Genomic DNA, 13,495 nt, shown 5'->3' with positions numbered 1-13,495 from the left:
ATTCAACTTGAAACAGGAAATGTTTAGTTTCTTGGCCTCAATCCTTAAGGTAATTAGAATGGAAAGGGTCGGGAAAAAGGTTGCTGGAATACAAACATTATTTTTCTCACTTGCAAAGTAAAAATTGGAGTTAAAAGTATTATAATATATATATACATTCATTTTTGTTGTTTTTTTTGTTTGACTTTGGATTTCTGCCAAGATTAAGATTTGTTTGTGTTGCAGTAATTTAAAGAGTGGTATATATTTTTTCAGCGACCAATGCTAGGTCTTAACTGATGCAGCCTTCAAAAAGACATTTAAGGAGGACATCGCATTTTTAATGAACCAAGATCCTGCCATAACTTCCCTTAGAATGTCTCTGAGGTGTCATTTAGCATTTTTAGATATAAACTTGTGTCATGAGTGAATTCTGACAGATCTCTAATGATTTTTGGTGCACATCCTTCATCTATTTAATGCCTGTGGGTTTACAAAAGTAGTCCTGTGGATTTAGTTTGATTGGAAAAAAAATGCAAAAAAAAAAAAAATGACAGCCTAATTATTTTAATCTGCTTTCACGTAACACTCTCAAGAGCAAACAAACCAGATCGAGAATTTACAACAGCTGCTTGTCTTTGGGGTGCGTTGAAATAGAAAAATGGGTTGTTTTGTTAGTTCTCTAACAATGATATATGTCTCACGATAAATGCTTCTACTTCTTCAACAAAATTACAAACAACATAACATAATGGTAATTCTTGTTTTCCCAGATGAGCGCTAGATTGTTTGGTTTCTATTCAAAATGCACACTGATGTGCATTTACAGTGTTGCTGGATATTAATTTTCACTTTAAAAGCATTCCCAGAGGTCTTTTAAATATGATCTTTGTTTTTATTAGTTCATCAGAGATTTAGGTGTGAGTTGTGGGTGGGGCTTGGAGTAAGCCTGTCTCCACTTCCTATATAACCCATCTGTTTACATTCTCTCCTGCTAGTTTACAGCCTCTGACCCCCCCGACGTAACATTACTGATGCAACAAAAATGGCGTGCAACAGTGGAGCTTTCCAGCCGTACAGTTTTAAGCTTGGATGAAGAAAACAAAGACGTACGTGGATGTATATGTCTGCAAGTGGATGCATCAGAATGGAGCAGTGTTTGTGGTTCACCTCACATATTTTATACATCACTAATAAGCTCCTTTTAAACAGCATTTATTGTCTGTTCCTGAGTCTCGGTTTAAATAAAAAAAACTCAATGCAATTTTGAGCTTAATTATCTTTATAAATACTCTCCTTCAGAAAAATGCCACACTAACATGTTTAAAAGATCAAAAGCAGTATTTATATCTGAGTGTTTTTGTTAACCACTTTTTTTGTCTTGCAATATGTGACTTTCTTCACATTTTTAAAGTGTCTTTGGTATCCCTAAAAGTTTGGTGAATTATTAGAATAGCTAAGCCCAGACCCTCATTTTTAGGTCGATCTGCTTGTTTTCTCCAAAGTTGAGGTGTCACATCTGCCAAATGAAGTATGTCGGATATGAATTATCAGAAGAAGCAAAACCTTGATGCAAACCAGCCCACCTGGTGTAAAATCCCCTTTTATTCTCATTTTACACTCCAAGAACTGTTTAAGCAGTTTGTGAAAACACACCAAAAAGGTTACCTATTCTTTATCTATATTGAAATTCTTTAGAAAGAAATAAAACAGCATTTGTCACAATCCCTGCTACTTTTTATATTTTAACAGTAAGTTTTAAATAAATCAATAAATTAGTTTCTAATGAAAAACTATCTCCACCAGCTTAAAGTATCCAAAAGCAATTTCAAAATCATGGTTATAGACAGACTGTTTTAAAATTGACTCAATTTTTTCAGCTTACGTAGCTTCCTTTGAATAAACTTTCTTTTGCAAAAATCCACACTTAGGTTTCAAGATTAACCAAAAAATTAACCCCGCTCACCCTTGAGTGGACCTAATAATCGAGACACTGACTACACAGCATGATTTCACAAGCATGCTTCATTTCCAATTTTCTTAAGCCTTTCTGTTAAAAGATAAAAAAAAAAAATTAAAAAAGAGGAGGACGTGTTCTGAATGACTTCCCCTTTATCAGCAGGAGTTAGATACAGTGAAGGTCTGGGACACTTCAGCAGTTATTCCAGGTAACGAGTCTTCTTATGCTAACAGCCGTGTCTGGAATAGCAGTCAGAACATCCAAAGGCAAAGCATTTAGTGGCACCATGACCATGTGGCTATAATGCTGCCTTTTGTTAGTGGTGGTTTAAAATAGGAGAAAAAAGAGAAAAAAAACATTCTAGGAAATAAAACCAATAGAACGGTCTAAGAAAACAGACATTTGAATTACCCCATTGTGGGATAAATAAAATCTAATCTAAACAGGAAAATGTCCTATTCTCCACAGAAAATCTTAAACTTTTAGCTGCAGCAGATTTTCACAGTTGAAGCTTTGATGTGTGTTTTAAATGGAAATGGAGCAGAGCAGCTTTAAAAAAAAGAGATGTGGGACATAGAGGCTGGAGATTTCTAGTTCGCCTTATTTCCTGACCCTTTACATGGTCTATTTTTCCATGCTGGGTGAAGAGCATGAACACAAACCATGTGAAAACCAAATGGGAGACAAAATTCTAAAGAAAAACGTGGCAAAGAAACAAAATGGGACAGATACATATTTAAGTATAGAGAATCAATAGTTGCACCAATGATAATCTTTAAATGTTACAGTAAATTTGCAAAAACTGAAAAAAGATTTGTTCTGAATTTGGTGGGTTAAATGCTAAAAACAAAATGCAATCTTCAGCCAAAAGCATGCAAGCTACATAAACTTTGAAATAAATACTTGAGTTGAAATGAATTATTACTTTAAACTTAAATTAATAAGAATATAAATATCAGAAGGATTAAATACTAAAGAAAAAAAAACAAATAACCTTAATCTTTTCCTGCTCCTGACTGCAAAGAGATGCATTCAGGATGATGCATGAGTATTTTAGGAAATGCCGCTGAGTCTTACATGGATTTCAGTCATGACCACAATGGGTTATGGAAAAAAAAACTCCAGTTCTGCTTTGTTGTACTCATTACTGATTGAGGGGGTGAATAAAGAAAGATGCTTATCTTCATATTGTTAGCCTCAAATGATTCTAAAACAGTGAAGGATGTTTTAAGCATGAGTGCACAATGTCTTCATGTCAAATATGTCCTTCTAGTACCTTTAATTGGATTTCTTTTGGCAAATAATCACATACAACGTGACAAAAGATAAGAACTTGTGTCAATAAAAACACTGCTAGAAAATTCAAAAGATATATTTAATCTTTTTAAATTTTAGTTCTTATAAGCCATTACTTAAAAAGGTTTATTACTTAAAAAAATCTCTCTATTTTAAGGTGTTTTCCCATCAGTTGGATCTTTAGTTCTGATTACAAACTGTCAACGACTTGCTAGAAGTAACAGAAATTCATGGAAAAAAAACGCTAACTATTTTCTGGCTGTGGTTTTCTGAGATCTGAAAAAAAACGTATTTAAATGCCAGACTGAGAGATACTGATGGTGGGAGTAAGCTGGCAGAAGAGAAAGACCATTAGAAACGTGGAGCCATATTCTCCTAACAGATTATCAGGCAAAAAAATAGGCTTAGCTTCTGATCAATGCCATAGCAACCCAAAAGGAGCTTTTTGAAAAACCAAAACTGCATTCACTTTTTCAAGAGATTCCAGTATTATTTTTAATGATATTATCAAAATTGCTAGTCCAAGAACACAACATTTTGTAGAGCAAAATGCATTTTTGATTGTGATGGAAGTCTTTAAAAGACTGTAGCTCTAAAATACATATAGAAACTCTTTATTCATCTTCTAAACCCTGTTTTAGTCCCTTTCGGAGTCACGGGGCTGATGCAGGGGCACAATCACACACCCATACACATTTCCATTCACACCTATGGACAATTTAGAGTAAACAATGAATATGAAGCTAGAAACTATTTGGAGTAATTGGTTTAAATAATCATGCTTTAAATCTCGCTTTTTTTCTCAAATATGATAGAAAGTTTTCTGCAAAATCCTTAAGTTTTCCTGTGTAAAGCTTTCAGCGCTGACTTCACAGCACTGTTCAGTGTTTCATCAGAATTTAGAAAATTGAGAGGATTATTTTTTGGATAAAAGGTCTAGTGTGAGGCAGCTGAAAGAATATTTGCTGTACTGAGATGTCCTCTTTGTGGAAGTGACTGCTGATCTGTAATGCCCTCTCTGAAGAAGACAACTCAGAGTCCGTGTCAAAATAATTTCATGCTGAGTCAGAGAACCCAAGTGAACAAGGAGCCGTCAAGCTCAGTCCACCATGTGATGATCAGAAATGTGAATATCTGGATGAAACGTTCAATCACGTCTGGAGTCATACAAATAAATCTATTTTAAATGGTTATAAAGATAAGTCATACATTTTTTATTCCTGTAGAAGATCACACGGATGCTGTAGCCAACCCAGCTGAAGAGGTGGAACAACTTGGGCAAAACACCAGGGTTATACAGAAATGGTTATCTATGGGACAATTTAGATCACCAATCTGTAAAGCTTTGCTTTTGGACTATTATGCTATGTTCACACTAAGAATATGACGCACATTTCTGAATGCGTGTTTAGCCCATGGAGTTCACACTTGACAAGCAGGGAGGGGCTTCTTCTTCTTTTTCTACTGTTTACTAGCGCGTGTCCGCCACCTACAGTTAGAAGAGTCTTGGTCCAAAATGTCGAAGCTGTGAAAATCTCGCAAATCCTACTCCCAGGTTTTTCTTTCACTGCTCTGTTCCAATGTATGAAAGCCTTGGCGTCGTTTAAATCCAGCAGGGCACAAACCCTAATTATTAAATTCTTTTCTGTGATCAATTTTCATTAATTGATACTTCTTGAATTGAAAAGGGTGCTGTCCATGAGTCACTACCAAATTAAGAGTCGTTGATTAGTCAAACTTTGACCTGGTTTAACTTTCAACGTGTGCTCAATGGCCACGCATTTTCTACGTACATCCCGAAAACGAGACTTGCGTAGCTATGCGTGAAGAGTTTTGAATGCTGAAGCTTGAAAACGCACATTTTGAACCACGGTGTACTCACAGTAAGGCATCAGTGCTAACCATTACACCACCGTGCACTGTGGCATTTCATAGATTAAAATAAAAGCTGCCACAAAGTGGAGCTCATGTCCCGTGTTTTTTTTTACAGTGGTTTGAACTGGTTGTTTAGGTGTGTTCTAATACAGGCCCCTCCGCAGGCAAAGCAATTCCTAAGGCAGTGACCACTCTGGTTTATTCTATTCCAATAATACTTCTACGTTAAAACTGTATTTACTTCATATTTCTTCTCACTTGTCACAAGAAGTTTCATATGGGTTTTTGAAATTGACTGCTTTTGTAGGATAACTCAGTGTTTTATAAACCATTTTCCACCTTTAATTATTTTTTCCAGCTTTCTGCTTCCAGCCACTTCATCTTAATCCATCTTAATTTAACAAGAGTCTATGTTATTAGACCTTTGAATCACTACTATTGTCAATAAAGATTTGCTGATTGACCAAATTAGATTGAATTGCAAGAAAGGACCCCCAGGGGCCCCTGAGCACTCAAGCTAGCTAGATTTAGGACTTTGGCTTAAATGTATTATTTAGTTTCAAACTAAATATTCCACAAACTTACAGCCCAGTGACTGGTGTTCTAATATCACAAATAAAGAGGAGAAAATTGTGTATGGATGACAATTGATTTCACAGGCTATTTACTTGCAAGTGATGTTTGCACAATGGATCACAGGCAGAAGCTCCAGTTTTTAAATGAGGATTCACTGGTTTTTCTATTGCAGGATAGATTTTTAGTAATGGAACATTTGAAGAAAGTGCAACATTATGCTGTTTTATATTAAAAATAAGTGATCTGATCCAGAAATACTATGCAAATTGTTTTTGTGCATGGTGTTTACATTTTTACCTGTGTTTACTTTACTGAAATAGTATTTTATAGTATTCTGTGCATATCCAAATGTTTTAGCAAGCCTGTGGACATTCAGGGTCCCATGCCCAGTTTGCTCTTATTTATAAATACAGGTCAGTTGAGCTAAAAGCTAAAATATGTTGTCTTTTAGCTACTTCAGAACACCGCACTCTCATTTTTCATTAAAATGTTTTCCATTGTGATTGTGTTTATTGCAAGTTGGAATTTTATGCAACAAGTTCAAATTTAAGTAATTCCTGTTTTCTTTGAAAACAAAACACACAACGTGTGCTCATGAGTGTATTTCTCTTTTTTGTCTTTTCTAGATCCAAACTGCAAGAAGTCTTTTCCTATGAGAGGGAGTTCTTCCTCTCACAGTTGCCCAAATGGATGTTCAATTACAGAAGAGTATTCCATCCATCCATCCATCTTTAACCCACTGTTTCCCTTTCAGGGTCACGGGCATTTTTATTAACATGAAAAAATGATAGAAATCATTTACATTATTGAAATGATCTGGATATAAGTTTAAGCAAACCCCTTTTTTCTTAGTTTTGTTGTTGTTTTTTTCCTTTACAAAGCACTGGAAGTGGTGAATTTGAGTAAACCCCTTTATTTTAACACTGATTCCTCTTTGTATTTCATCATAATAATATTTATGGCTTATTAAACAGAACTGACTGTGGTTTGCAATCTAGTTGGAGCTGCTAAACCCAAACCATGATATTTAATTCACCATTATCACCATGACTGCCACGTTGGATTGCTGAAACTATTTATACATTTCTATTAGCCTTACATTATATATTCTACCATAGTTTAAAGGGTAAAGTTACTACCCTTTACTTTTAAATTATGATTGGGAGTTAAAATTGTTTTCTGGTGAAAGAAAAGAAGGAATTATGTGATCAAACATTGCTAATAATTCTTTCCAAACTCCAATTACCATAAACAGTGTTAGAATTTTTAAAACTAAATAAAGTATACTGCATTATCTACATTGGGCTTCAATATTCCACTTTAATAATATTGGAGAATTGCAGTTAAGTGACACAAGTGGGTTTTAATAAAAGTTTTTCTGCAACAATTCAAACCAAAGAAAAAAATGAAAACAAAATATGACATCATTTTTTAAGAGAGACAAAGGTTGCTTCGAAATGAAGCCTTTGTATTTCATGAAGTACTACAGGAAAAAAATGGGACACGTTTTAGAGAAGACAGAAAACCCTTAAATAGTGTGTTTTGTTTTTGGAAAACTCTCAATCTTACCCTGAAATGTATAGTCACTGTGTTTAACCACAGCGAAAAGAATGCCAATTCACATTAAGTATTGATTAAACGCAGGATTTGGAATCTAAAATTGTGTTGTGCGTTTCTACTGAGTGAAAAATATAACATTTAAATGGTTTCCACATTATTAGAATAAATGTATTCTACTTACTTTTTTCCCATAACAAAACACCTGCTAAGAGAGGCGATATGGATGTCATTCTAGAGAAATGAATCACGCAGTTTCCATGTTTTACAGATTTTCAAGGTGATAAACTGTTCACAGTTAAATGAATGCATGATTCATAGTCAAATTGTCCATATTGTGTAAACATGAGCAATGTGTATAACGCCTGTTATTGATATGTGAAGGAATGAATTTATCAACACATTGGACTGTATTTTGCAAAGACACGTGACCATGCAGTGTGGTAGAATGTTCTAAATATGTTCCATTTGTGTTATTTTGATGTGGAAAAACAACAGTGGGCTGAACTTGTTTACTTGTTTGTCCACATATTTAATTTACACTTGATTATCTTGCAAGAAATACAAGGAATCTGGAAAACTTTGTCTGTACTGTTTAGTATCCAGGTTTTTATCCCTGAGTCACACTGGTGGAATTTCTGGCTGAAGATCTAATTGGATTGTTCAAATGGAATCAATGTCAACTATGAATTGTATTGTCAGCCACAAATTATGATATAAATGTAATTGTTCAAATGAATTGTTACACCCGTCATGTAATGTGGTGAAACTGGTGCTTGCAGGCTCACTCAGACTTGTTTTTTTTTAAATAATTATCCCTATAATCCTTTCCTAGGGCGAGCACACAGGATTGAACAAGTTGATCGACTTTTGTTAGTGATAAAGCACAGCGTCCCAGCACAAACATCCTCAGGCTCCACTGTTTTTTTTCCTTTTCTCTATCCATCTTTCCTTTCCTGAAAGCAAATCTCTGTGAATGTCGCCCAGTGCAGGGTACATCCATCCAGTCTTTCGCTCCATCCTCAATGTTGGTCGACAGCCTCCGTTCCCTGTCTCTCTTTTGTCCCTCCCTTGCTCCCACCATTCCAGCTCCCAGACTTCCAGCCTGCTGCAACCGCTTCCCCTCCCCCTCCCTCAACGCTCCATTGTGAGTGCTTGGTTCAGCAGCCTCAGCCTCACTCCTGCAGTATGCAGCTTTGCCCTGCTGTTACTGTGCAGCCTGAGCCAAGCGCAGCACAGCCTCCCATTTGGGATCAGGGGAGGGGAAGGGGAGCGCTTCAAGCTTCAGGGCCAGACAGGGGGAAAACATGACACGCAAGCTCATCCACAAGACTGAATGTTCAGCAGATCTCATTGATTTGTACCTTCTGAAGTGGAAAGACTCCACAACCTTCTTCAGAGCTTTCTTTTTTTTTTTTACTTTCGTCTGTTGTCTCCCTCATGTCTCTTTTATTCATTTTAAGCACTCTATGGACAAGTTAGCTGAAGAACCTGCTTGCACAGCAGTTTGGGGATAAGCTGCACTGTAACAACATGCAGAGCTCTTGCAGGTGCTGAGTACATTGATCTGATTTACAGCTTCTGCTACGAAGGCAGAGGCATATTCAGAGGATTAAAAGAAGACATGGGAAGAAAGCATGGGCTACCTGTAAAGCAGTTTCACAGAGACCACAAAATCTCTTTGTTTGACACATAAACAAATCCTTTGTAATAAATGTTGCCCCCAAAAAACAACATGTCTCCATTGTTTGGTGCAAGATGTTTTTGGTGCACCTTGCTATGTCCAAATTCCCTCCCTACAACCTAACAACTAAAAAAAACTATCCAGTGCCCTAGATTAGAAAAGCAATTTGGACGCTCACTATTATGTTTTTTATAATGGCAAATATGACATCACCAATTTCCCAAAGTAAAAACTTTTTTAAAAAAATGTAAACATTTCGTGAAGACTATTTGTGAATCCACTGTGTTCTGACAATGAAAACCTGGACGGTTTATTAAAAAAAATATTAAACTACACTTTTTCACAAAATGTGTTCTAAAGCAATGCCTTGTGGTTGATATTTGCCAATCTAGTGAGCATCGATGCACACTGGTTTTTCACAGACTTCTGGAAAACGTAAAGAATTTTGGAATTGTAGATTTGGACAGCCATACAAAAAGACAAACGCGCTACGTAAGTGCAGTAAGTAGTGAGTTGTGAGGGAATTTGGACACAACCTGCTTCTTTTCCTGTCCATCTAATAGAGTTTATTAACAGAATAAATCGCTAAGTAAGCTGAGAGAACGCCTCGTGGTTTTGGTATTTAGAATTGTCATTTGTCAGGATTTAATTCTCCCTTTGAAATCCTGTGATGGCATCCGCAAAGCTGCAATTTCTGACCTTTGGTGCCCCTTAATACTCTCTGCAGATGTGCTGCTGGGAGATTGGGACCAAACCTAACACAGCTTTAAGTCCTCCCCTCGCCTGTCTGTAAAGCAAATAAAAGCTGCGTATTTGTCTGTTAAAATTGACCCATGAGGCTGTGAGTCGGATTCTGTAGGGTTTGTAAATAAACATGGCAACTTTTTGTTGTTTTTGATTACAGTGATATCTTTAATCTTCAGCAAAAATTGAACGTTTTTGGGGTTTTTTGTAATTTATTTCAATTTGTTTGTTGCCCCTGAGATGGTACCTGTCATCTAGCATTACTATTTTGTCTTATAATTGGATATTTTGAGTCTCTGTTTTGACACAAAGAGATATTTTATAACTAATTTTTACCAAATAAATTATACTTTCCTAAAACAAATATGATTTCATCTCAAAGTGTAATTTTAAAGTGAAGCCAGAGCTCTAGTCCTGAACTTGAACTGAGAAAAGTCCTGTGACAGCCATCAAACATGCCGTGTCTGGAGAAGCTGCTGCATGGGAAGTTGTGCACTTAAAAGGTGCCAAAAACAGCTGGCTGCCCGAAAGGTCTTGCAAGTTGTGTCGACCAATCAGCATCGTCAACCTCCCTACATGTCCTGTCACATTTGCTAAAGTCCTCTCACAAGTTTTCACCAAATGAGCAGAAATAAAGTGGAATCGTGCTTTTTTAAACAACGTGGTGGCTCTGAAGTGCAAATCACATTGTCCATCATTTCAGCCAAATATTATTTGGCATTTGGCAATCACCAACGTCACCTATCCCTTCCACTTTCTTATTGTGTTTAATTTTTCTAACAATTCCTTTTGTTTTATGAAAAATACTTTTGTTTTCCGAAATGGTTTTTTTCTTCCTTTTTCTTTACTAATTGGTTTCTGAAATTTTCTTTCAATATTTATTTGTTTGTTTGTTTGTTTGTTTGTTTTCTTGTCTTTGCGATCTTTGATATGTTTTAGGGTTGAGTTCAGTTTGGATTAAGTTGTTATAATTCAACATTAAACATGCCCACCACTTTCAAACTTCTTTTACATTATTTATTACAAGCCTATTTTTTATATATTCTTGTCCAGCTTTATCAATCATTACCCACACAGCCTTGATATTTAATTCATTTTAGATAATAGTTAACAAGTGAACATTTTGTGGTGAATTATTATGTTAATGTAATAATAATTTAACCTTTAAGAAAAAAGGCACAGAAGACTTCAGCAAATATCTGATTGGAATTTTAAGAAATTAATAGGTATAAACATAAAAAGTAGCTGAGGCTTCAGCGACCCTGTGACCCTGAACAGGAATAACGTCTAGAAAAGGGATCTCTGTCTGATGTTTCTCTCCTTTGTGTGCTTTTAATGTGAAAGATTTTTCTTCTTCACACACACAAAAGCAAAGAGATATTAAATGATGCCACCTTTGATTACAGCAAAATACTTTTTTTACATGGTGGGCAAAACTGTCTCATTAGAAATTAAAATGCTTTCCCCCCTTTTATCTGATCATAATCCAGACCCTAATATCATTACAAAACAAAGGATTAGCATCATCATCACTGCAAAGTGAAATGAAAACACGCTACAGTGGAACATGACCATCAACCTGCTGGTGGCTGTTTTTCATTGATGACCCTCCATTAAATAAACACCCAACCTCCTGAAAAATTACTGCTGTTTGTTATCTGAAGAGGCAGAGACTCCACTGAAAGCTGTTGTGTCATAATCCTTTTTTATAAATGTATCACGTTTGTTTAAACATATCTTTTCCCCACAGTTGACAAGGAATAAGGAAAATGAGTCTGTTTCTTAAGGAAGAGATGTAACTGCCACTGCAGAAAGACCCAGATGAAGCTTTGTTTAACTCCTATGCTGTGTTTCCTGCAGCGCTCTCACAGGCATGGGAGCCTGCTCCTGAATTATTCAGCACCCAAGGTCACAGCGGCAAAACCCCACGCTCTCCCCTATCGCAGACTTTGTTGTGACACCTTTAAACTTTCTCTCACTTCACGTTACGGCACCATTCAACCAGGCTTTTCACCTTGCACCGAACAATGCAGAATTGATTTTTAAGAGAACAAAATGAAGTGAAATATTGCATTCATACCTGTACAGTGTGGGCATGTGGTGAGATAAAATCCCAGTTTAATAAAACTGGCTCGTCTGTGATTTAAAGATGAAAAAAGGACCAAAACAAAGCTGGTTAATAGAAAAGGTCTGGCTCCGCTTGCTTTAGTTCTTTTAATTCAGATTATAGACTATTTTCTTCCCAAACAATCATTGAAAACCTCCTGAACTTCTTCATTATACAACATTCTCAACACTCCCATTTACCCAGCATCATTCACCTAGAGAGATCATCAATCTAAGATGTTCATTCATTCTAGTTTAGAACTACTGAAAGATCCTAACTGGTCACCATCCTGCTGTGTGGGGATCCTCTGCATAATGCACAAGGTGCAGCTGACTTCTGAGAGGGAGGAGGCACATGCCATCCCTGCATGTAGGCCTACAGGCTGTTGCCAAGCATCCTTCATCTATTTGTAGTTCCAATTATATATGTGGAACATCCTTCCACTATTTCCCACAAAAAAAAAAAAAAAACTTGCAACAAACAGACATCAAATCAATTATTTGAGGATCAGCCTACATAAACCGAGGATAGTCTTTGTGTATGTTTGAGCTCAGGGATGTTTTTCTATGCAGATTCCAGATGATTTTTTTGTTGGTTTTTTTTAGGTTGGGACAAATTAAATGAGTTGTTGCGAAACAAAAGCAGTCAGTGTGGCCTTGGAAAAGTGTCGTGTACCCCCCCCCCCCAACCACCACCACCACCGAGACATCACCAGTGGACTTCATTAACAACCCCGTCCAATCAATATTCGTCACTCCACCCTCCTGACAGCCGCAGGTCCAAGCATCAACCACCGCGGGCGGCCTCTTACCATTCCGTGCCAGCTGATGACGATCCCAGTCCGGTGTCAGTCCTTTTCAAAACATCCCGACGACAAACGCTGCGAAGACCATCGCTGCTGTGCTGAAGAAGGCGCAGTGGGAGACGCTCGTGCAGATGACGCGGCTTTCAATTATGGAATAATAATAATAACAATAACAAACAAAAAGGAGAACGAAAGTAAGAAATAGGCGATGGGGAAAGTAAAGAAGCAAAGGTGGACGGAACCGAGGTCTGCTGATGCTGAATCACTCTCTCCCCCAGCTCACCACCTTGCAACCATTGTGCTGCAAGATGCTGGCTGTACCATTGTGGACCTACCAGAGCTCAGAGAGGGAGGGGTAGGGAAATGTGTTGCCATAGCAACCGCTCGGGCCCCGTCTGACGTCAGAAGCCCGGCCGGAGAAATCGAGTGAGAGGACAGGATCACATGGGTGCTGTCTCTCCGGATGGGAGGGGGGGGGGGCTGTCAGCATCTCACTGATAAGATGTCATAACGCCGCTCAGGTCTGGAACAGTTTAATTGAAGCTGACACATTCAAAAGTGTGGGGAGGGTGTACCAATTCCAGTTAACACTTTTAAAGTAGTGGTAAATGTTTGTTTGGAGTTTGTGGTCTCACAGGGTCTCTCTAGTTTTAACAAATTTGGTAATTTATATGCCATTGCACCAAATTGAACTTATCAATTGAAGGATCTACAAACACCACTTTGTCCTGTGCAGGGTTATGGGGCAGCTGGAGCCCTGTCCCAGCTACCACACAGAGCAATAACAGAATACATCCCGGGCAGTTTACCATCCTCGGGCAATACACAATGACCCCTAAGGGAAAATTTGAAAGTCACCAATCATCCTTTGAAACACGTTTTTGAACGTTAGAAGCTGGAGTGCCTGGAGAA

General features: G+C 37.3%; 1 protein-coding gene across 14 annotated transcripts in view; it reads right to left on the bottom strand.

Annotated features, from left to right (window-relative positions):
- mapk10 (mitogen-activated protein kinase 10) overlaps positions 1-12,952 on the bottom strand; it is a 36,045-nt gene extending 23,093 nt beyond the window's left edge. For 6 of the 14 annotated variants that reach the window (XM_023960631.2, XM_023960632.2, XM_023960636.2 and 3 more), the window contains exon 1: positions 12,590-12,932. In XM_023960631.2, coding sequence (XP_023816399.1) covers positions 12,590-12,592 — 3 coding nt within the window. In that variant the 5' untranslated portion in view covers positions 12,593-12,932. Of the gene's footprint in view, positions 1-12,589 lie in introns of all 14 variants that reach the window. The other 8 variants (XM_023960634.2, XM_078956359.1, XM_078956360.1 and 5 more) reach the window with 4 other exon arrangements.
- Between the last annotated feature and the right edge of the window lie 543 nt (positions 12,953-13,495).

Source organism: Oryzias latipes, chromosome 12 (genome assembly GCF_053564925.1).
Source record: "Oryzias latipes strain Hd-rR chromosome 12, Olatipes_Hd-rR_3.1".
Classification (NCBI taxonomy): Eukaryota; Metazoa; Chordata; class Actinopteri; order Beloniformes; family Adrianichthyidae; genus Oryzias; species Oryzias latipes.
The sequence above is the reverse complement of the archived record's forward strand: the minus strand, read 5'-3'. Positions and strand labels throughout refer to the sequence as shown.